This window comes from Oncorhynchus mykiss, chromosome 12, assembly GCF_057628025.1.
Source record: "Oncorhynchus mykiss isolate SJ-2025 chromosome 12, ASM5762802v1, whole genome shotgun sequence".
In the NCBI taxonomy this organism is placed as follows: domain Eukaryota; kingdom Metazoa; phylum Chordata; class Actinopteri; order Salmoniformes; family Salmonidae; genus Oncorhynchus; species Oncorhynchus mykiss.
In genome coordinates this window covers 22,416,083-22,441,545 of record NC_143033.1, presented here as the reverse complement: position 1 = coordinate 22,441,545, position 25,463 = coordinate 22,416,083, and the positions used below count along the sequence as shown (strand labels likewise).

At 42.6% G+C, this 25,463-nt stretch overlaps 1 protein-coding gene across 2 annotated transcripts; it reads right to left on the bottom strand.

Moving 5' to 3' along the window:
• Positions 1–957: 957 nt before the first annotated feature.
• LOC110537187 (coronin-1C-A) lies at positions 958–24,664 on the bottom strand. 2 transcript variants are annotated; one of them, XM_021623035.3, is made up of 11 exons: positions 20,539–24,664; positions 14,805–15,004; positions 7,209–7,331; positions 6,265–6,394; positions 5,813–5,994; positions 3,994–4,113; positions 3,156–3,260; positions 2,894–3,039; positions 2,687–2,744; positions 2,254–2,499; positions 958–1,975 (listed from the first exon to the last, which is right to left on the bottom strand). In XM_021623035.3, the coding sequence occupies exons 1-11, from the start codon at positions 23,582–23,584 to the stop codon at positions 1,856–1,858; spliced, it is 4,476 nt and encodes a 1,491-aa protein (XP_021478710.3). In that variant the 5' UTR covers positions 23,585–24,664; the 3' UTR covers positions 958–1,855. The 2 variants fall into 2 exon arrangements, with proteins under 2 accessions (XP_021478710.3, XP_036793091.1); XM_036937196.2 differs by lacking the exon at positions 20,539–24,664 and adding an exon at positions 18,937–19,297.
• Positions 24,665–25,463: the final 799 nt, after the last annotated feature.

The following is a 25,463-nucleotide window of genomic DNA, read 5'->3' as shown; positions in this document are numbered from 1 at the left end:
TAAACATGACATTTGATCCATTAAAAACAACAAATTATATTTCCCCCACAGAACCTAAACTGTTCAAAATGTTATTTTGCAGAGACAGCATGGGAATTTGATACACCAGAATTTTAACACACAACAAAGTTGAGTAGCCACACAAACACAGCTACAAAAGAGGACGTTTATCCCCCAGTGACCTTCAAACAGGCTGTTTTCCCAGCAAATTATTTTAGGAGGTGGGTGGTCAAGAGAGAGGAAATACAGGAGTAAAATGTGTGCTGGTAAGCTTTTCAGTAATCCTTATCCATTAACTCATGTAAATGTTGTGTCAGTAGGTAACATATCCCCAAAAAAACAAGTTCCCACCAAATCCACTTAATCTTCCTTGAACTGTTATCCCTCCACTTCTAGCCTTTCATATAACTCCATCTAATCTACAAAATCCCCATAGTCCACGTTCATCCCCTCATCCGCCCACTGGTTGCCGGTGTGTCTGGATGCCAGACACAGCCCCTCTGACCCCCCTTCCCTCCATGCTGCGTGATGAGAACAACCCCCAACAGGAAGCCAGGAGCAGAAAATGACTTTTATGGGCCCGCCAAAGCAATGAAAACCCCTACTCCATGGTTTAAATGTTTTTTCCCATCTAGACTGTGCCACTGGCGCTCTGATGATGGAACAAAGGATCTTTCATTATTGTACTTAAGACTAATTATTGGATCTTGAATTGTCCTGGTTGTCATTTATGATAATTTCAGATTATGTGGTATTATCAAAAGATAATGTTATACTGTATATTCACATTACGGTTTCTAAAATCCCACTTGAGATCTGTCTATCAGACTGTGCATTGCTCTGCCGGTTTCAGTGTGTGAATCATTTAATTCAAGCCAGCAAGACAGACAGAGGTGAAAAGGGTAGAAAGAGAGGTTAGCGCAAACAAAGAATAAGGGATTAATTGTGGAGAAGACATTTCCATGTGTAAAATCTTTATTGCATGCACCTTACTACATGAACTAGATGGTTGAGTGAAAGAAATGCTGAGAGAGGTCCCTTTCCAATGCCACAACATGCACCGGAGTGGGTGACCTCAGATTGAGCCCCAATACCCTCCACAGCGTGACAGAGGCACCACTACATTTATGCCAGCGAGAGCTGCAGTTCACGCCACTGTCTGCCGACACCCCCACAGTTAAAATCTACACCCAGAAGAACTAACAATATCGTCAGACTTCCTTCACATTCAGTGACCTGATGCTTAATACGAGCAGCTGGCGTGGCGGAAAAAATCTGATATCTTTCTCTTTCTATTGCAACAATGTAACAGCTATAGTTGGTTCAAAGATAATTATTCTCTTTGCCTAAATCATTCTATTACCCTATAGTCTGTAACTGGAATGCAAAACAGGAGAAAAGACAAAATAAATGAAAACCCACACCCACACAAACATTTTTTTGGCAGCACAAAAATCAAGGGAATATGGCAATACTGGTGGCTACATACGATTGTTGAGAGTATTGCAGTAAGTACAAACTTCCCATCAGAATGTTCTTGACCACAATTTAAAACAATAACAAAATGGTAAGACTTTTCAATCAACCAAAAAATGGCAGTTATTTAAATGCGTTTCATCCCCAGTAAAAAGGTGGACTATGAATTGCAACAGTTGTTTCTCTAAGTATTTTAGAGGTAAGTGTGAGGGGTAGACATGATAAAAAACAAAGTTCATCTTGGAATGTGTGCTTGGGATCGTCGCTGGGAAGATTCCAAGCGGAATGATGAAGCCGAATTCTCAAATTTTGGCAGTGACTGGCCCTGTTCACTCGATTATCTCCCAATCAATGAATGGTCCTGAGCGGGGGCTGAGTCTTAGATGGCGACCTTGGACATCTGGTCCTCCAGTTTGGCAATTCGACGGTCCTGTAGGGTGACGAGGTCCCTGAGCGACTTGACCTCTCGCAGTAGCTCCTCCAGTTTCCCTTCATTTTGCTGCAATAAAGCATAGAAAGGACAACCAGTTAAATAATGACAAGATATATTGTTTCACAAACCATTTGGTAGCTAAAATGACTTAACAGAAAATGTTCCAGTACTGTTCTGATATCAATTGTTGAGAATCAAATCTATTCACTGTGTTACTGCAGCTGATTTTCTTAGTTTATCTTAACACATCTTGTCTATTGCCTGTGTTAAAAGTACAGTTTTATTCACTATATTGTCTTAATATAGCTTGACAGTTGTTACTGAAAGTGTTCAGTCCTACTCACTATAGATGGATGTGGAGAGGCCTTGCTCTCGGCAGGCGAGGTGTTTGCTGCTTTCTTGGCTGGCTTGCCCTCCAAGACATTAGACTTCTTGACCACCTTGAGGTCGCGGTTCTTGCCGGGGACATAGCCGTTTTTCAGGGAGATCAAGATGGGCTCGCCGTTCTTCCCATCAAACCAGTCCTCCGCCTCGATGGCACAATCTGGTCCTGCTGTGTCCGGGTACAGGTCATCCTGGAACAGGTCCGACTGAATGTGTGGGACGGAGAGAAGGAAAGACATAATGGTATCAGTTAGGACTGTACTCTAGTCAGTGGCTCTATTCTTAATATTGCCTGATTTGCCCGATTTGAACAACAATTGCACTCTTTTCTACAGCATCAATGTCTTAAATGTAAAAAAAAAAATATTCAAAGAGTAAAAGAAAGACACAAACCTTTCGGGGGACTGTCATAATGATTGGCTCACATTTTCTCTCATGTAGTTTATAAAACCTGCAAGTAAAATAGACAAAACATGATGAGGATGTACAGCCGCAGAATCAAAGGCATTAGGACTGTTCTCTCAAATACTGCAACATGTCCTCCCTCTAATGGACAAAAGGAGAAGGTCTCAAAGCCATCACTGAGTGCATGGTTGTTACCTGGCAATCTCGCACTTGTTGACGTCCAGTCCTCGTTTGGGCATGTAGCCCATACCTCGCTGGGGCTCCTTGCTGGAGAAGGTGTTGAGGTAGTGCACGAATGGAGCCTCGTCTGTTATCTCAAAGTACCGGATGCTACTGTCACCCTGAACATAGGAGAGGTTACTATTAAAACCTGTGAAATCCTCCCAGAAAGACCGAAGTCACACTAATCCTCTATTCAGATGGGAGACAACATCTCTAACAAGTATATCATCCTCACCTTCCCACACAGGTACACTATATTGGTGTCTGCATCATAGAAGGGCAGCAACACTCCATTACTGGTGTCCAGCTCGTGGACTGATATTGGCTCCTCCATGCTTTTCTGTCAACACAAAATATACATTTCATGTGGTTACTTTAACTATACATTCATGTACATACTACCTCAATTGGGCCGACCAAACAGTGCTCCCGCACATTGGCTAACCGGGCCATCTGCATTGTGTCCCACCAATCGCCAACCCCTCTTTTACGCTACAGCTACTCTCTGTTCATCATATATGCATAGTCACTTTAACCATATCTACATGTACATACTACCTCAATCAGCCTGACTAACCGGTGTCTGTATGTAGCCTCGCTACTGTCATAGCCTCGCTACTGTATATAGCCTGTCTTTTTACTGTTGTTTGATTTCTTTACTTACCTATTGTTCACGTAACACCTTTTTTGCAGTATTGGTTAGAGCCTGTAAGTAAGCATTTCACTGTAAGGTCTACACCTGTTGCATTCGGCACACGTGATAAAAACTTTGATTTGATTTAGATAAGGATTTGTGCATCTATGAGTGCATGAATGTCTGTCTGTATGTGTATAACAAATAATAATTTGGTGTGTGCTTATATTTGTCCTTTTTTACACGTGTGAATTGAGAATGTTTATTTTTGCATATACCAACTCTCCCTGAGACACCCTCGGAGAGTGGGGTCACAGCCAGGGTCTACCACTTTTAACGGCGACCCTGGAGCAATTAGGGTTAAGTGCCTTGCGCAAGGGCACATCGGCAGATTTCCATGTGTGTGTGTCCGTGTGGGTCTGGATGGGAGGTGACATACGGGGTTCCAGAGGGCTAGCTGCCGCTCGCTCATGCGGCTGAAGCCGGTGGTGAAGATGTTTCCGTCAGCTAGGAAGATGGCTCTCATGGGCCGTGCTCCATCGTGGGCCTTGTCCTTCTCCTGAAACACAACACGTCTATCAGAGAGGATCGCATGTTTCAGCACCAATGACGTGTGCGTGTGTGTGTTTATGTGAGAGACAGTGCTACAAGAGTGATTATCAAGCCAAAATACAGTGTATTCACCCCCCTTAGCATTTTTCCTATTTTGTTGCCTTACAACCTGGAATTAAAATAGATTTTTTGGGGGGTTTGTATCATTTGATTTACATAATATGCCTTCCACTTTGAAGAGGCAAACTATATTTTATTGTGAAACAGACAAGAAATGAGAAAAAAAAGAAAACGGTCAATACTTTGTAAAACCACACTTTGCAGCAATTACAGCTGCAAGTTTCTTGGGGTGTGTCTCTAAGCTTGGCACATCTAGCCACTGTGATTTTAGCCCATTCTTCAAGGTAAAACTGCTCCAGCTCCTTCAAGTTGGATGGGTTACACTGGTGTACAGCAATCTTTAAGTCATTCCACAGTTTCTCAATTGGATTGAGGCCTGGGCTTTGACTAGGCCATTCCAAGACATTTAAATGTTTCCCCTTAAACCACTCAAGTGTTGTTTTAGCAGTATGCTTAGGGTCATTGTCCTGCTGGAAGGTGAACCTCCGCCCCACTCTCAAATGTCTGAGAGACAAACATGTTTCCCTCAAGAATGTCCCTGCATTTAGCGCTACCCATTATTCCTTCAATTCTGACCAATTTCCCCCCCCAAAAAAAACATCCCCACAGCATGATGCTGCCACCACCATGCTTTACTGTGGAGATGTTCTCGGGGTGATAAGAGGTGTTGGGTTTGTACCAGACGAAGCGTTTTCCTTGATGGCCAAAAAGCTCAATTCTAGTCTCATCTGACCAGAGTACCTCCTTCCATATGTTTGGGGAGTCTCCCACATTCCTTTTGGCGAACACCAAACGTGTTTGCTTATTTTATTCTTTAAGCAATGGCTTTTTTGGCCACTCTTCCATAAAGCCCAGCTCTATGGAGTGTATGGCTTAAAGTAGTCATATGGACAGATACTCCAATCTCCGCTGCAGAGCTTTGCAGCTCCTTCAGGGTTATCTTTGGACTCTTTGTTGCCTCTCTGATCAATGCCTTCCTTGCCTGGTCCATGAGTTTTGGTGGGCAGCCCTCTCTTGGCAGGTTTGTTATGGTGCCATATTCTTTCCATTTTTTAATAATGGATTTAATGGTGCTCCGTGGTATGTTCAAAGTTTCTGATATTTTTTTATAACCCAACCCTGATCTGTAGTTCTCCACAACTTTGTCCCTGACCTGTTTGGAGAGCTCCTTGGTCTTCACAGTGCCACATGCTTGGTGGTGCCCCTTGCTTAGTATTGTTGCAGACTCTGGGGCCCTTCAGAACAGGTGTATATATACTGAGATCAAGTGACAGATCATGTGACACTTAGATTGCACACAGATGAACTTTATTCAACTAATTATGTGACTTCTGAAGGTAATTGGTTGCACCAGATCTTATTTAGATGCTTCATAGCAAAGGGGGTGAATACTTATGCACTCACCACTTTTCCGTTTCTTCTCCATCTCACCAATTTGGACTAGTTTGTGTATGTCCATTGCATGAAATCCAAATAAAAATCCATTTAAATGACAGGTTGTAATGCAACGAAATAGGAAAAACGTCAAGGGGGGTGAATACTTTCACAAGGCACTGTATCTCCCCTAGAGTCCCCAGCCCACTCACAGCCACGATCTTCTCCTTGCGGGGGTCAATGACACGGATATTCTTGTCCTTGCAGGCGGTGCAGATGAGGGCTCCATTGCGGCTCCAGCAGGCGCTGAAGATGACGTCAGGGTGCATGTCCTCCAGCTGGATCATGGCCTCGCCCGTCCCCACGTTCCAGATGATGATCAGGTTGTCACAGCCTGGTGGGACAGACACAAATAAACTAGTTGAAATCCACATGCTACTGCCTCATAGCAGAGTACAGTCCCACAGTAGAGTGGAAAATATATAAAATGCTGTGTATTCTGAGAGCTGTTGTATTCTGAGAGCTGTTGTATTCTGAGAGCTGTTGTATTCTGAGAGCTGTTGTATTCTGAGAGCTGTTGTGACAAATTAACTCCCCGCTGAAAGTGCCATACTCCTGCAGACACTATATTTGTGTGAGAGCAGGGTATTAAACCTGTATCTACCTGCACTCATGAGGACGTTCCGGGCCGTGGGGTGCCAAGTGACGATGCCCACCCTCTTCGAGTGCCCCTCCAACACCACCACAGGCTCAGCCAGCGGGGTGACCAGCCCATTCTCTGGGATCTGCCACACCTGGAGACAGCGAGAGATGAAGTTAGTCATGATGCCATTGCCTTCTACTTATTTATATCCATTTTCTCATTTATAACTACGGACATGAACAAACAAGAGTTCAATTCTCCTCAACCCCTTGAGACAATCAGCCTTAGCTAGGTGTCAGTATACTATGGATGTGCTTGTCTAATGTTAGCAGGATGTACTAACAGTGTTTAGTCTAAGGATGGCAGCAGAGAGCTGATGGGGGCAGAAACAAGGATGGGAAAGGAATAAAGTCTGCATAACATTTCATGTTTCACCTGCATAACATACGTTTCAGAGAGCAGACCTTACTAAAATGTTTTTGTATTCCATCTTTAAGGTCTATCATTTAAATACATTTAGATAAAATATTGTATGGACCCTTCTGTGGACTTGTCCGTCTCTTGCTGCAGACATTATTTATTTGTCTAAGACCAAATAAGGACACAAGACATTCTGATAGGATGACCTCACTGCCCCACCATCCAGTTATGGCTGTGGATCCGATAACGCTATGACACATGCTTTGTGTATAGAGCACACCAGGGAGGCTAAGGTTGCAGCACTAGCATGTGCAGCACACTGACAGACCCAGACAGGGCTATTGATCATAGTCTTCTTAAGAGATGTCAGAGTTCACTGGAAAAAAAAATCTATAGGGGTAAAGAGCTTTCCTTTTTTACATAAGGTGCATCCACAGAGTCCGAACATGTGTAGTAGGTAGGTTTTCATACCTGGGCCTAGACAGCATCTTGAACATAGGGTCACCATTTTAAAGATGTAAGCAGGGAAAACTGTCTGTATGTACCATGACTGTGCAGTCCTCTGAGCCGCTGGCGATGACATGGTCATTGTGAGGGCACCAGTCGATGTCCAGGACAGGACCCGTATGACCACATACTGTTGGGTAGGCCTTGTCTATGCGACCAGTCTGGAGAGAGAAAGAGGACATTCAGTATGACTGTTGGAGATCCGTAACAAAGACGGGAGAAACGATGAACTGTGAGCCCCCTAGTCCTACTGGCAAAGACCAAGGGTTGGCTTGTGAAGGAATAAAAATACAACATTAGGTTAAAAGGCATCTATATACATTTGAAGTCGGAAGTTTACATACACTTAGGTTGGAGTCATTAAAACTCGTTTTTCAACCACTCCACAAATTCCTTGTTAACAAACTATAGTTTTGGCAAGTCGGTTAGGACATCTACATTGTGCATGATACAAGTAATTTTTCCAACAATTGTTTGAACTTCTAATGGCTGCAGGGGCAGTACTGAGTAGCTTGGATGAAAGGTGCCCAGAGTCAATGGCCTGCTCCTCAGTCCCAGTTGCTAATATATGCATATTATTAATAGTATTGGATAGAAAACACTCTGATGTTTCTAAAACGGTTTGAATGATGTCTGTGAGTATAACAGAACTCATATGGCAGGCAAAAACCTGAGAAGAAATCCAAACAGGAAGTGGAAATCTGAGGTTGGTCGATTTTCAACCCAGCCCCTATTGAATGCACAGTGGGATATGGATAAAGTTGCACTTCCTAAGGCTTCCACTAGATGTCAACCGTCTTTAGAAACTTGAATGAGGCTTCTACTGTGTGGTGGAGCCGGATGGGAGCAGTTTGAGTCAGTGGTCTGGCAGAGAGCCAGGTCCTGGTCATGCGCATTTCACATGATAGCGACCTGAGTTCCATGGCTTCTCTACAGACATAGGAATCCTCCGGTTGGAACTTTATTGAAGATTTATGATAACATCCTAAAGATTGATTCTATACTTAGTTTGACAAGTTTCTTCAACCTGTAATATAACTTTTTTAAGTTTTTGTCCGACGTTTGGATGGACCTGCACAAGCGTTTGGATTTGTATACTAAACACGCTAACAAAAGTAGCTACTTGGACATAAATAATGGACATTATCGAACAAATCAAGCATTTATTGTGGAACTAGGATTCCTGGGAGTGCATTCTGATGAAGATCGTTAAAAATCAAACAAAAGGGCATATTGAGCAGGGCTGGAGGCTCTACAGTGAAATAAGACAAAAATCACTAACCAAAACAGCAATAGACAAGGCACATTAGGGAGAGGCATGTGTAGCCGAGTGATCATAGGGTCCAGTGAGTAGCTAGGTGAGCTGGAGGCACAGCGATACAGACAGCTAGCAGGCCGGGGCTAGCACATGGGCCTCAGGAGGACGTCGCAATGGGAGAGCCTGCTGAAACCCCCCGGACGGTGATGTCGGCAGACCAGTCGTGATGGATCGGCTGGGCTCCATGTCGGCAGCAAAGGGTCCAGGCCAGGCCAAATGGCAAAAGAGGCATTGAAGTCTGATGGATCTCTTCGGCTAGCCTGGAGCTGGGCCCAGATCCAGGCTAACTGGTGCTTGCTTCAGGACAGAGACATTAGCCAGGAGTAGCCACTCGGATAGCAGCTAGCTAGCTGCGATTATCCGGAGTAAAGGTTCAAAGCTTGCGGTAGGAATCCGGAGATGCGGTAGAGAAAAGCAGTCCGATATGCTCTGGGTTGATATCGTGCTGTGCAGACTGGCAGGAATTTGACCAGGCTGAGGCTGGCAGATGTCAGAGTTAACGGTGATTACCGCTAGCAGTGGCTAACTGACTTCTAGTGAGTAGCTAGTTGGCTGGCATGCTTCTGAAGGGGGTTCCGTTTCTAAAGTATAAAAAATAGCAGATCCATAACACATTGGGTGAGGCGGGTTGCAGGAGTGTATGTTCAGTCCATAGATGGAAATTGAGATTAAAAATATTAAAAACATATTTGAAATACACTGCTCAAAAAAACAAAGGGAACACTAAAATAACACATCCTAGATATGAATGAATGAAATATTCTAATTAAATATTTTTCTCTTTACATAGTTGAATGTGCTGACAACAAAATCACACAAAAATGATCAATGGAAACCAAATTTATCAACCCATGGAGGTCTGGATTTGGAGTCACACAAAATTAAAGTGGAAAACCACACTACAGGCTGATCCAACTTTGATGTCATGTCCTTAAAACAAGTCAAAATGAGGCTCAGTAGTGTGTGTGGCCTCCACGTGCCTGTATGACCTCCCTACAACGCCTGGGCATGCTCCTGATGAGGTGGCGGATGGTCTCCTGAGGGATCTCCTCCCAGACCTGGACTAAAGCATCCTCTAGACCTGACGTTTGGCATTCATGCCAAAGAGTTCAATCTTGGTTTCATCAGACCAGAGAATCTTGTTTTTCATGGTCTGAGCAGGCCATGGTTTGTAGGTGCTTTTTGGCAAACTCCAAGTGGGCTGTCATGTGCCTTTTACTGAGGAGTGGCTTCCGTCTGGCCACTCTACCATAAAGGCCTGATTGGTGGAGTCCTGCAGAGATTGTTGTCCTTCTGGAAGTTTCTCCCATCTCCACAGAGGAACTCTAGAGCTCTGTCAGAGTGACCATCCGGTTCTTGGTCACCTCCCTGACCAAGGTCCTTCTCCCTGATTGCTGAGTTTGGCTGGGCGGCCTGCTCTAGGAAGAGTCTTGGTGGTTCCAAACTTCTTCCATTTAAGAATGATGGAGGTCACTGTTCTTAGTGACCTTCAATGCTGCAGACATTTTTTGGTACCCTTACCCAGATCTGTGCCTCGACACCACCCTGTCTCAGAGCTCTACGGACAATTTCTTCAACCTCATGTCCAATCAATTGAATTTACCACAAGTGGACTTCAATCAAGTTGTAGAACCATCAATGATGATCAATGGAAACAGGATGCACCTGAGCTCAATTTCGAGTCTCATAGCAAAGGGTCTGAATACTTATGTAAATAAGGCATTTGTATATTTTTTTTTGCAAAAAAAAAAAAAAGGTTTTCTTTGTCAATTTGGGGTATTGTGTGCAGATCGCTGAGCATTTTTAAATGTCTTTAATCCATTTTATAATAAGGCTGTAACGTATCAAAAATGTGGGAAAAGTCAAGGAGTATTAATACTTCCAAGGCACTGTAGATCATTTGTTGTTCATGTACATGCCTGGCATTTCTTAACTATTACTTTCTTCCAGTACCATTCATTCATATTCTTTACGATCATCAAAAACCCAAGGCAGGACTATACATTGAGCGTACAAAACATTAGGAACACCTTTCTAATATCGAGTACAAAACAGCCTCAATTCATGGCATGGACTCTACAAGGTATCGAACGCATTCCACAGGGATGCTGGCCCATGTTGACTCCAATGCTTCCCACAGTTGTGTCAAGCTGGCTGGGTGTCCTTTGGGTGGTGGACCATTGATACAGAAATCAAACTGTTTAGCATGAAAAATCCAGCAGCTTTGCAGTTCTTGACACAAACCGGTGCACCTGCCTGGCACCTACCACCATAACCCGTTCAAAAAGGCACTTAAATCTTTTGTCTGGCCCATTCACACTCTGAATGGCATACATACACAATCCATGTCTCAATTGTCTCAAGGCTTAGAGATCCTTCTTTAACCTGTCTCCTCCCCTTCATCTACCCTGATTGAAGTGGATTTAACAAGTGACATCAATAAGGGATCATAGCTGTCACCTGGATTCACCTAGTCGGACTATGTCATGGAAAGAGCGAGAGTTCCTAATGTTTTGTACACTCAGTGTACATGGTTATTTACAAACATTAATTTATAAATGACTATGAATTCGGAGGGCTAAAATGATTAAATATTAAAGCATTGAACCTCTCATTAAAGGCTTCAGTCATACAAAAGTTATACTTAAATCCGAACTGGTTCTCCCGCAGATTAGTAAAAATGTCTCATCCTATGATCAAAAAGGGCCTTTTCCCATTTGTTCAGATTACAACCTCTTACTTCTTTCAAAATGAAATAATCTCCAAAATAGGACTACTTTTAATACAAACTGCAGTTTAATCCACCAGAAAAGACAAAACAAATACACTAATTGATAAAAAAAAAACATTATCTTTGGAAAAATATATAATCTTTGTAAATGATATCATAATTAGAACTGGGGGAGTTGTCACACATGCAGCTAACAAAATATATAAGGAAATGTCTGCTCTATCCAAAATTACAACTAACTGATTACTGTAAAATGGGAGGCAAGAGGGAGGGGAGAAGGTAAAAAATGTGTTTGTCGGCCCTGTACTAAAGACCAAAATATACTGAACTAAAACACAATACGCAACAATGTTAAACATTTTACTGAATTACAGTTCATATACAGGAAAATCTGTCAATTAATTTATTTAAATCAGGCCCGAATCTATGTATTTCACATGACTGGCAATACAGACACGCATCTGTTGGTAACAGATAAATAGTTTTTTAAAGTAGGGGCGTAGATCAGAAAACCAGTCAGTATCTGATGTGAGCACCATTTGGCTCATGCAGTGCGACACATCTCCTTCGCATATAGAGTTTATCAGGCTGTTGGTTAAATCCCGTAGAATGTTGTCCCACTCCTGTTCAACGGCTGTGTGAAGTTGCTGGATATTGGCGGGAACTGAAACACGCTGTCGTACACGTCAATCCAGATCATCCCAAACGTGCTTAGTGGGTGACATGTCTGGTGAGTATGCAGGCCATGGACGAACTGACAGCTTCCAGGAATTGTGTACAGATCCTTGCGACATGAGGTGATGGCAGCAGATGAATGGCACGACCATGAGCCTCAGGATCTCGTTGCGGTATCACTGTGCATTCAAATTGCCATAGAGACAATCCAATTGCCATTGATAAACCGCTCCCCCACACAATGCGTGGTCTGCGGTAGAGGTCGACCGATTAATCGGAATGGACGATTAATTAGGGCCAATTTCAAGTTTTCATAACAATCATAAATCTGTAATTTTGGATGCCGATTTAGCCATTAAATATATATATATATATTTTTTTACACCTCTATTCAATCTTTATTTAACTAGGCAAGTCAGTTAAGAACACATTCTTATTTTCAATGACGGTCTAGGAACGGTGGGTTAACTGCCTTGTTCAGGGGCAGAACAACAGATTTTTACCTTGTCAACTCAGGGATTCAATCGTGCAACCTTAGGGTTAACTAGTCCAACGCTCTAACCACCTGCCTCACGAGGAGCCCGCCTGTTACGCAAATGCAGTAAGAAGCAAAGGTAAGTTGCTAGCTAGCATTAAACTTAATCAATCATAATCACTAGTTAAAACTACACATGGTTGATGATATTACTAGTTCATCTAGCGTGTCCTGCGTTGCATATAATCGATGCAGTGCGCATTCGCGAAAAAGGAGTGTCGTTGCTCCAACGTGTACCTAACCATAAACACCAATGCCTTTCTTAAAATCAATACACAGAAGTATATATTTTTAAACCTGCATTTTTAGCTAAAAGAAATCCAGGTTAGCAGGCAATATTAACCAGGTGAAATTGTGTCACTTCTCTTGCGTTCATTGCACGCAGAATCAGGGTATGAGCAACAGTTTGGGCCGCCTGGCTCATTGCGAACTAATTTGCCAGAATTGTACGTAATTATGACATAACATTGAAGGTTGTGCAATGTAACAGGAATTTTTAGACTGATGGATGCCACCCGTTAGATAAAATATGGAATGGTTCCGTATTTCACTGAAAGAATAAACATCTTGTTTTCGAGATGATAGTTTCCGGATTCGACCATATTAATGGTCATATTAAATATAATTAAGTCTATGATTTGATAGAGCAGTTTGACTGAGCAACGGTAGGCACACCAGCAGGCTCATAAGTATTCATTCAAACAGCACTTTCATGCGTTTTGCCAGCAGCTCTGCTGTTTATGACTTCAAGCCTATCAACTCCCGAGATTAGGCTGGTGTAACCGATGTGATGTGAAATGGCTAGCTAGTTAGCGGGGTGCGCGCTAATAGCATTTCAAACATCACTCGTTTTGAGACTTGGAGTAGTTGTTCCCCTTGCTCTGCATGGGTAACGCTGCTTCGAGGGTGGCTGTTGTCGTTGTGTTCCTGGTTCGAGCCCAGGTAGGAGCGAGGAGAGGTACGGAAGCTATACTGTTACACTGGTAATACTAAAGTACCTATAAGAACATCCAATAGTCAAAGGTATATGAAATACAAATGGTATAGAGAGAAATAGTCCTATAATTCCTATAATAACTACAACCTAAAACTTCTTACCTGGGAATATTGAAGACTCATGTTAAAAGGAACCACCTGCTTTCATATGTTCTCATGTTCTGAGCAAGGAACTTAAACGTTAGCTTTCTTACATAGCACATATTGCACTTTTACTTTCTTCCCCAACACTTTGTTTTTGCATTATTTAAACCAAATTGAACATGTTTCATTATTTACTTGAGGCTAAATTGATTTTATTTATGTATTATATTAAGTTAAAATAAGTGTTCATTCAGTATTGTTGTAATTGTCATTATTACAAATACATTTTAAAAATCGTCCGATTAATCGGTATAGGCTTTTTTTGTCCTCCAATAATCGGTATCGGCGTTGAAAAATCATAATCGGTCGACCTCTAGTCTGCGGTTGTGAGGCCGGTTGGACATACTACCAAATTCTCGAAAACGACATTGGAGGCGGCTTATTGTAGAGAAATTAACATTAAATTATCTGGCAACAGCTCTGGTGGACATTAATGCAGTGAGCACGCCAATTGCATGATCCCTCAAAATTGGATACATCTGTGGCATTGTGTGACAAAACTGCACATTTTAGAGTGGCCTTTTATTTCCCCCAGCACAAGGTGCACCTGTGTAACAATCATGCTGTTTAATCAGCTTCTTAATATGCCACACCTGTCAGGTATATGGATTATCATGGCAAATGAGAAATGCTGACTAACAGGGATGTAAACAACTTTGTGCACATAATTTGAGATAAAATAAGCTTTTTGTGCATTTGTAAAATTTCTGGGATATTTTATTTCAGCTCATGACCAACACTTTACATAGTGTTTATATTTTAGGAGCACGAGCGTGCCTGGAAAAAAGTAAGGATTCTAGCTTTAATCTCTCAAATATTTTTCATTGTGCTCCTAAATTTATTTGCGTGCGCCTACATTTTTCAAAATAGGCGCACAAAGGTCAGTGTAGAGCCCTGTGCAGCCTGAAATGCTCCCATTTTCACTGATACTAAAGTGCACCCTCACATTCTGCTAAACAGATAATGAATTGATTGGCACATATACATATCCAGCATAGTAAAATAGCATAGTAATTAAATTTTGTTATCTCATTTCCATGATTGCATATAGGCTCTGTCAGTAACCAAAAACGTAGGAAATAACAAATAATCAAATCACACCGAAACAGAATGGAGCGATTGAATGTAACTAATACTGAGATCTAGGCCAACAGTGAGAAGAAGTGTTCGAAGCCTGATGAGACAGAAGAAGCCATGATGCTGCCTAGTTGGCTGGCTGATAGTGACACACTCACCTTTAGCAGAGGGAGGACAAGGAAGGCTCCGCCCCCACTGGCCTCGATGATGATGGCGACGAATTTTGGGTTGACGGCACAGAAGGAGCTGTCCCATGTGACCCGGGAGACGCGGATGTCATCATAGCACTGGTCGTTCTTCAGCGCCTGGCCAAAGACATGACGGAACTTACTCGCTCGCACCACTCGCCTGAACATATCTGCCATCAGAAGGAGAGACAGACAGGGAGAGATGTCAGACAGATGCTAGAACAGGGTTACTAAGGGCATAAAGTTAACAGCATACTAAAGGCAACAGATAGTGACACAGTTTATGACAGACCTCTCAGTAGCTACTTTAAACACTTCAGCAGCACTAGTTCACATGTATTTGTTCATTACAAACTTCAAATGTATCTTTAGACCCCCTCTTATGAGTGTACATTATACTAAAAACAAACTGGTGTGGTCATTGTTCACTACCCAAATTGATGCTCAGTTGATGTGAAGCCACTCCAGACAGAACACATTAAAAGCTTAATGGGACATTGCCATTGACTAATTCATGTCTCATAACATACCCATCTCTGCCTCAAATGGTAGACCAGGGCTAAGCTAAGCTGTCCCAAGCTCGATGGCAGAGCTGTCAGAAGAGGCAGACTTTGTAGACGTCTACTTTTCTGTGCATCTGATCAAACAAGGTGCTGGCTGAGTTTGTGTGTATGAACTATGAACCTAGGATTATTTATTTTTTTTAACCATTATTTAACTAGGCAAGTCAGTTAAGAACAAATGACAGCCTAGGAACAGTGGGTTAACTGCCTTGTTCAGGGGCAGAACAGGTTTTTACCAGCTCGGATATTCGATCATACAACCTTTCGGTTACTAGTCCAACGCTCTAACCACTAGGCTACCTGCCGCATTAGCCTAATAGTTATTTTGACAAACTTTCTTATTAGCCTACTTAGCCAGCCTTTATTCACATTTCCCAAATGTTCACTTTGGCAGGCTAAATGTTGGTGTAAGCTGGCCAAAAAGTTTGACAAGTGAGCTCAATTTAGCTAGCGTATTGGTTGGTTTCCAAACAAAACAGATGATAGATTCCCATCACGCCTCACAGGGAGCAGGCTCTAATCAGAGGAGCTGACCCTACTGCAGGAAGATCTTGATCAATTACAGTTCAGCATCAAAGGCTTCTTTGTATCGGTCTCCCATAGCCCCGAACAGAAAGCAGTGCATAGCCACAATACAGCACCGAAAAATCTAAAACTTTGACCTGGTGGATCCTCTTGAGGAGTGTGCAGTAGGCATTTTGCCAGTGTGCCACCCATGTAAAAACATGAATTATTGTTGGCATTTGGATTGAATAATTGTTGATCCTCCCACCATACTTCATAAGGAATGTTGTTTTTTGAATGAGTGATGGTTTCCTGCAGACATAGCGTTGTTTCCTTAACAGGAAGTGGATGCAGAAGTTCTATCCTTCCTTTAGCCCATGCGCATGGCAGACTGTGATAATAGACGAGATTATAAGGAATAGGACAGCACAAATGTCCGCCATCAGAGTCATTCTAGTAGTATTATTAACTAGTGATTGTGGGGGGCAACATGTTTTCAGCACTTTTATTTCAATTACATATCAAAACTCTTTCTCATGCTCTCTCTAGTCTCTCTGCAGCAGAAATATAGTGAGCAATATGTTTGGAACATCAAATTGCAATACATATATAACTGTGAGAATCATAATACATATCGTATCGGCACATCATAGCGTGAGATCCCAGACAATTCCCAGCACTAGTATTAACCCACATGCTGCTACCTTCAACATCTATTCAGAATGTTCATTGATGGCCTCGCAATCTTGTAAGGATAACCAGAATGTAGTGAATAGCCCATCAATTGACCCAATGTAAGCACTGGGTAGAATCTGATAGTTTGTTGTTGGGGTCTCCGTACTCTCATTTTGAATGGTAGTACAGACAGAAAGAACTGGTCTGAATAACACAGAAGCTGACCCTGTGGTGAAGAGATAAATCAGAGAATACTACATGCTGAGGGAAGAGATAGTCTTTTAGTCATAAAAGTGTTTAATCAGTCGTTTTTATTAAGGAGCTGGTACATGTATCATTGGGCTGTCCTCGCTCTAGAGCTACGGAGTTACATTCTTCTGACTGAGCTCAACCAAGCCCATCTCCCAACTTATAAAGTATACTCAGGTCATGGGTTTGCATCCTTCTGAAGAAATGGGGCCAGTGACTGAAACATCTGCCTAGCAAATAACACTATTTATTTATATATATTCCATATAAATCAAATTAGCCAAAACATAGGCAAGCATCCATTTGTCCTGAAGACCCTTCTAGTCACACATCGATCCCTCTCGGAGCAGGAACCGCAGCAAGACCCATCTCCCCTGGATCAAATATCCTCCTGGGTCAAAGCCTTGGGTACAGGACATAAACTATTCCTATGATACTGTGGCTATTTGACCACAGCCTGCATCACTACAACTGCATCATGCAGCCAGAGAAGGACATGCAGGGTTTGAAAAACAGAACACGATGGTCCATTATTAGAACTGGCTGACAGACTTAACTGTGACATATTGTAAAACTGTCAGCCAGTTCTAGTGTCAAATATATTCAGCTGCTGAACAGAGGTGGATCATGTATTTTCTCACCCCTGATAGGATGTAGATAGATGATAGATACATGTCTAAGTGCAACTAAACCCATAGAAACTGATCATGATCAATTTATACGAGCAATGCAAAACATTTGCTATAGTAAGCCCTAGGTATTGTGAGGTAGACCATATGACAATATTATGTAATAAAATGTATGCATTCGTGTTCAAAATGATGACAATTGTGGTCAGTCAATGGTAGGCCATATGCTTACGCTTTCCTGGCAAGAAAAGAGGTGCAGTAGACAGACTGATAACTCTAGTCTCAGATTGAACTGCGACAACACCACAGTGGCATCTATTATCAGTGTATGACCTACTAGACTGGATATCATTGGACACACAGTTGACTGCCACAGACTACCGTATTTACATGCACTATTTTTGTGCAACGCTAGTGTGCGGGAAGCCAGAAGTTAAATAAAATTCAATTTCAACCTACTGTACCGGTGGGCAGGATGGTTGGTCATTATGAGGGGGGGTTTGAGACAAAATATCTAAAGGATCCCATTATTAAACAGGCTTTCCAAACGTGGGTATTTTGTAGACCCACTTCCTATCTGCTTACCTCATGTCAAAACAAGTTATTCCTTTTTTGTCCACATATTATAGCGCATGTGCAGAACTTTTATTTTGACATGAGGTAATCAGGAGAAGAGGTGGGTCTACAACAGACCAGCTTTGGAAAGTCTGTTTAATAATATGTTCCTTTAAATATTTTGTATCACATTTCCCCATCATAATGACCAAGCCTCCTGCCCACTGGCACAGTAAGTTGAAATTGAATTGTATTTAACTTCTGGCTTCACGCGGACTGTTTTTGTGCAACCCAATACAATTGAAATCAACGCTAGTGTATTTAAATACACCCGCGTTGTTAACAGCAGCTACCAAAGAATGTAGCTAGCGATCTAAGCAACGTGTAACGTTAGCTAGCTATTATTGAATTAACTAGATGACTGGGTCCTGTAGGTTACTGTAATCTGTATGCTTCTGATTAATACAGGTGATTGGTCAAAGCAGAAATTGACGTACAGTGTAATAATAAACCAACAGATTTGACCATAGAGCATAGCTAGGCAGGCTACTCTTGATTCCATACGCTAAAGGTGGACAATAGCCATGCATTGTGTGGCTAGCTAAAATGCTAGCTACTTCCCTATGTGCAATTCATTAGTAATAATTTTCAAAGGCAGATCATCACCCAGGAGGATAAATGATAGTTTAACAAGACTTGCTAAAGCGATGTCTAAGGAATGTATCGATAAAGACACTCATGAATTGACTATTTACTACTATCGGCTAGAATTTGGAGCATGATAGACACCGCCAGTGAGCTATTATAACAAAAGTGCATATTTTATCCATGGCTCAGGCTGTTACCATTCATTAACGGTGCACAGCCGGGTTGGTTAGCTAGCAGCAAGATGTTTACTGCAAATACAGAGCGGTCTATTTTCCTTACCTCCTAAATCTATGCGAAATTTTCCGTGAAAGCGAGGTAATCAATATGAACACATGAATATGGTAGTTTAGCCCTCGTCCGTTACGATTTTCCCTTGTTACACTCGTTTAGCCGTTCGAGTATTCTTCTTTCCCTCCAGACTGTAATTCTATGAACCGGAAGCAACGCCCTGTTCCATCCCCGCCTCTTACATACGAAGAATTTTAGTATAACAATTATCTTATTTATATGATAAAGATACCGTTTTATAATTTATTTTTCTCAATTGAAAATGATTAAGTGAGTCTATGAAAGCATCACCAACACTGTCATAAGTAGGCTTATAATAATAATGTTTAGTGCGCCTGTAAGTGGTGATTCTGAGAATGACAAGGCAGGCAGCTCCACATTATAAAAAAATAAATAAAAATCCCCCCAGTTTACCACATTTCTCAGATGTTTGCGCCTGTTCAATGTACATTTGTTCAATATAATCCCACAGTGGAGGTGTCATAATACCCAAAGGGGATTTTAGAAACACTTAAAATAAGGGCTGTGTTTCGTGTAGGCTTAACCTGGCGTGATGTTTTGCTAACCATGTAAATCTCTCTCGGACAAGGTGACTTTTATCAATATATTCGTCTCTATTTACTCTTAAGATTTGAAAATGCTAATAAGCATCAAACTAGACATCATGCAAAACGTTAAATCCCTGCAAGCTCCTGCACGTCACCTCTAGCTGATATCTTTGCCAGCAGGTAATGTGTCAATTTAAAACTTGCACAAGACAGTTCACAGGGGGGGATGGGGTAAATACATATATTGATTAAAGTAATCTTGTCCTAGAGAAAAGAGTACAATAATGTGCCATTATTTTCAAGAAAAACAATACTCAGTTATCAGATGTCACACCAAGGTAAGCCTACACAAAACACAGACCTATTTTAAGTGTTTCTAAAATCCCCTATGGGAAAAATTAATGGTGGAAAAACAATTGGAACCATTTCCCTGTTTGACCTCTAGGTTTTATGGGTTTTATGACTCATACTGTGGTACTCTATTACATTAACATTTTAGTAATTTAGCAGATGCTCTTATACGGAGTGACTTACAGTAGTGAGTACATACTCTCTGTGTACTTTTTTTCATTCTGGTCCCAAATGGGAAACGAACCCACAACCCTAGTGTTGCAAGCAATTATGCTCTATGAACTGATCCACACGGGACACAGGACTGTTCTATCTACAGTACGACTGAACCCAAAGGCCTGACTAACACATTCTCATGCGTACAGTACGCTCCATAGTTACAAAGGACAAGTATGACTCACTGACTTGCAAGCAATGCTCAAAACCAGACTGCAATAGCTTTTTACAACTCAAGATCCTCACATGGCTGTGTGTGTGTTTGTGTGTGAGAGAGAGAAAGAGACACACACACAGATAGAGGGAGCGAGGAAGTAAGAGAGGGAGGGAGGAAGTAAGAGAGGGAGGGAGGAAGTAAGAGAGGGAGGGAGTAAGGGAGGGAGAAAATAAAGAGAGAAAGAAAGAAAGAAACAGAAGGGAGGGAGACATAAATAAAGAGACAGCCAGAGAGAGTATTTGATCCTAAGCACTTTATTACCTTTTTTGGGTTCAGGCTTTGTCTCTGGTGGTTTTTCAGCAGGCTTCTTAGTGAAATCGAAGGCTTTCTTCATCTGTGATACTTTCAGGCTCTGCATCTGTGATACTTTCAGGCTCTGGCCCAGGTCCACAGCCCCGTCAATGGACTTGGCCATGAGAGGTTCTGTCCGCTCTGCGTGCCTGATCATGGACTTGGCCATGAAGCGTTCTGTCTGGTCTGCATGCCTGATCATGGACTTGGCCATGAGGGGGTCTGTCTGGTCTGCATGCCTGATTCTCTGGTGCATCTGGTTGGTCTCCTTTATGAGCTCAGCCACAGGCCTGTATGTCTCAGTTTCAAGCTCAGCCACAGATTCGCGATCGGTAGGCTCACCAAGACCACTATGGATTCTGTGGTCACCAAGGTTCTTCCAACGGACATCTGTGCTGACCGTGTCAGGTTGGGGTTCAGGGTCATCATCTTCATCTTCCATCCTCTCACACAAGGACAGCTCTAGTTCTCGTATCTCCTCTGGCTCTGGCTTTTGGGGCTTTTTGGGTACAGGAGGTGGTGGGCCTTTGAGTTTAGCCTGCTTTTCCAAAAAAGGTCGTCCATCCAACATGTCAAGTTGTTTTGGTTTCTCCTCTTCCGCAGCAAGTTTCACCATTCTTGCCCAAGCATCAAAATCTATGATATTTCTATACTTTTCCTCTCTAGTTGGTGCCCTTTGTTGTTGTGAAAAATCATCCAATGAATCAAAATGATCTGGTGTGTACATGTTGGATGGTACAGTGTAAGAAGAACCTGTGTCATCCCATAACACACACATATCCCGAGAAGCTGTGTCGCAAGTATTTCCTTTGCTGACTTGATGTGGTTGTCTCCTCTTCTTCTTTTCCTCTTTGTGATGATAATCATCACCTCTTTTCTGTTCATCCATAGAGCTTGTTTTTGTAGCTGGAATCTTAAAGGGATTTTGGGGCTTTTTTGGGACAGGTGGAGGAGGCCCCTTCGGTTTAGGCCTCTCTACTGGAACAGATGGATCTATAGAGGCACCTGTTGTTCTGTCCTCTGTCTGGGTGAAATCCATACTGTTGTTATGTTGTGTTGGCACTGTGCTCGCCATCTCCCTCTCAGGCAGAAGGTGAGTGATGGGTGGTGGGGTGGTGACATGAGTGTAACAGACAGGTTCTCTCTCCCTCTGCATGGGAACAACCTGTCTCTGCCCATCACTATCCTCTAGCTTTGGCACAGAGAGAGGAGGGGAGGGAATCACATTGCGTTGTTCTAATGAGTCATCAGCTAAATGTTGATGGTTGGTGATGGAGGTGCATGTGTCAGGGGAAGAGGATACTGGTTTTGCTTTTCCAGTATAAGTTGTAGTCTGCTGTTGTAAGGAGACACTTCCATCATTGCTCTCTACATTATCAAACTGTGAATGAATAGATTTTATTGTTTGTCTTTTGTCTGTACCTTTGGCGTTTGGCCTTGGTGGGGGCTGAGGAGGATGTGGTGGTTTTGTATTTCCTGGGACACCTGTTGAAGGTGACATGTGTAGTTCAGGTTCACACTGGTTTGACTCACATGGCCCAATCCTGTTGTCTGTGACACGGTCTCTTTTTACTTCCCTTTTCTGTGTGTCTTTCACCTGTGGATGCTCATCTGGGGCTGTGGCCTGCTCTTTCTCAGTTTGTGAACCACTCTTAACTGGATTTGTCTTTTCCCAGCATTTCTCCGGCTTCATTTTTGTGTTAAGCGCAATTAATGCTTCTGTTTTCTCATCAAGCTCTTCCTCTATATTCAATAGGACCAAATCCTTATGAGTGCAGTCTATATCATCATAGAATGTATTATTTATATCAGTTGACTTGGAATTGGCATGAGTTGATTCAATACTCAAGAGGTCTGGTTCTTTGCCTTGAATGCCCGTTTTGAGATCACAAACTGCAGTAATTCCAGACTCATTTTCCGAAATAGCTTTGACGGCTTCAGTTCGTTCAGCCTTCTTTGGGGGACACCCGATGCCCGCCGGTTCAGCCAAATGTGGATCTGCTCTTTCCGAACAGTCTGTTTGTGAACGTGAGGTTTGTGCCTCGCAACCACTGCTGCCTTTACCGGAAAGAACACAATAAGTGTTTACAGTGCTGCTTGTATCCTCATCCCATGTTACTTGTGTTTTGCTTGTTTCGGTGCCCAAAGATGAGGCTGTCTGTGATTCCTGCTGTTTCTTTCCGCTATGAAGTCTGTCTTCACTGAGCCTCAGATCATCCACAGCAGAATAAACGTTCCTCTGTGGGTCAGTAGGCAACATTGGAAGGTCTTGAGGTTTATCTACACTAGCGGCAGAAGTCGTATCCTCCTCCACTATTATTTTTACAGAAGGCTGTTTCTTTTCTTTCTCTTTGTCCCTGCTATCAGCGATCGCGCTGCTCACATCACACGATAACCCCGATTCATCCTTCTCCAGAAGTACAAAGACCTCCTTGGTAGGTTCTGAGATCAAGTCCTCTGTGTTAGACCTATCTGTCATATCCTCTGTATCTGAGTCTCTGTGCCCACCACCAGCAGGGCATTTACTCATCACTTGTGCTTCCATTGTAGCTCCTGTCCCAGTATTCACCCTTTTCTTACTATCCGCAGCTTTCTTCTTGGGCTCTGAGCACTGTGTGCTCCTCTCAGAGCTCAGGATACATTCTGGCATATCTGTATTATGTGTGACAGCCCTGTCTTCTCTGTCCCCTCCCTCATTCCCTCCCCCCATGGTCAAAGGGCTCTGTTCTTCGCCTAGAGCGGGGCTCATTGGCTCCTTAATGAGGGTGTTTGTCAGGGCAGGGGTCGCAGTGAGCTCATCGTCTCCCTGCTCAGTGGCCAGGCTGCTGCTGACAATCAGTTGCTCTGCTATCCCATAGCTCCCAGGCCCAGCGTTACGACAACCGCTGCCCTGTTCACTGGGCTCCAACTGTGCCTTAAGGCCCTCTTCTCCCCCCTGCTTTGACTGCTCTCCTCCATTGTAGGCATTTGTTGAGACTCCTTCCTTTTCCAACCCTTTGTTCAGTTTCTGACCCATTCGTTGTTGTTCTTTTTTTTCTCTATAGGAGAAGAGAGATACACGTCAAGACACAGCAGTGGTCAAGGAACGACTCGGAGTGAACAGTAGCATGCTGCTTGCGTGTCTCTTAATTTGACATAAGGCCTTTTGCCAAGCCTCTCCCTGTCTGACTCACTCACCCCGTACCTCTCGCTCACTTTCCATATTTCTGTATATAAATAGATGATAGGAATAAAATAATTTACCCCCCCCCCCCTCTCCAGTTAACTATTTCTATCCCTCCTCATTCTGTCCTGCTGGAATGTTGTGGCGCTATAATTAAAGTGGCTCTCACTGCTGCCGGTGAGTCACATGCCAGGGCCAAAAAGGAAACAGGACAACTGGGATAATAGATCAGTCACCAGCCTGATGCCAAGGTCACACACTGAGGGCTGTTTGGAACATGAACAGAAAAAAACTGATGTCCATTTCCCATTGAAAATGAATCAGTAAGGGATACTGAGATATCATATCTTCAGTAAGAGCATGATCTAAGCACACTCTTAGAATATTACAGTAAGGCATTCGACAGAATTAAACCAATCAATTGTTTATGATTGTTATGACAATGAGGACTAGGGAAAGGTCAACTTGAAAACAGATCAGAGTCATAAGGGTTTTGACTTTGGAACAGGATTGTCAGTCTGGTAACTGATCAGGACAGAGTCTTACGACTGACGTGATGGATGAACGAGGCGAGATTATTTGAGAGGAACAAAGCTCAACAGGCATTAAAATGGCATGCTGTTTCTTAGTAGTTCTAGGTTACAAACAAAAATAGAAATTATTATGTCCTCAACTGACCATCACACTAAGGTCGGTTTATTATCTGAAGTAAACACTTGTCATTTATACCATGGCACAACCTGGAATGTGCATAGGCCTTTTAAATATGAATGCCCACTGTGTGTCTTCACAGTAACTGGCGGCCTGGCGCTATGACACAGAAATGTGACACCCTGCCCTTAACAGTATATGTAGCAATACATGTTTTATGTTCATAGGGTGTTGATTTGGTAGACTACAACATGGACAGTGACTAAACATAAACTCAGAAAAAAAAAACCCTCTCACTGTCAACTGCATTTATTTTCAGCGAACTTAACATGTGTATATATTTGTATGAACATAAGATTCAACAACTGAGACATAAACTGAACACAGACATGTGAAACCAAAATATAACTTTTTGGTAAAAACTCAACTCGTCGTGTTTGGAGGACAAAGAATGCTGAGTTGCATCCAAAGAACACCATACCTACCTGTGAAGCATAGGTAAAAAGATGAGAGAGGCCTGTAATTTTCATCAAAGGTACACTTCAACTATGACAGACAAAATGTGGGGAAAAAAAATCCAGAAAATCACATTGTAGGATTTTTAATGAATTTATTTGCAAATTATGGTGGAAAATAAGTATTTGGTCAATAACTAAAGTTTCTCTCAATACTTTGTTATATACCCTTTGTTGGCAATGACTGTCACGACTCCGACCGAAGGTGGCTCCCCTTCCCGTTCGGGTGGCGCTCGGCGGTCGTCGTCGCCGGCCTACTAGCTGCCACTGATTATTTCCTCCCCCTCCCTTATGTGTTCATTGAGTGCACCTGTTTTGAATTCTGTATAATTAGTGAGGCTTTATTTAGTCAGCCGGCCCGCCTGGTTCCTTGTGCGGGATTAATTATTGTGACCTTCTGTGTTGTGTAAACTTGTGTGCACGTCTGTGAGTTACGTGCTTTCCCATTTCGTGGGTCTTTTCTGGACCGTTTAAGTCCCCCTGTTTGGGGCGTTTGTTTTGTTTACGCCCTGTGTTTTCGTGGGGTTGGCTTATGTTCACCGTTGTGGTGCATTAAAATAGCACTC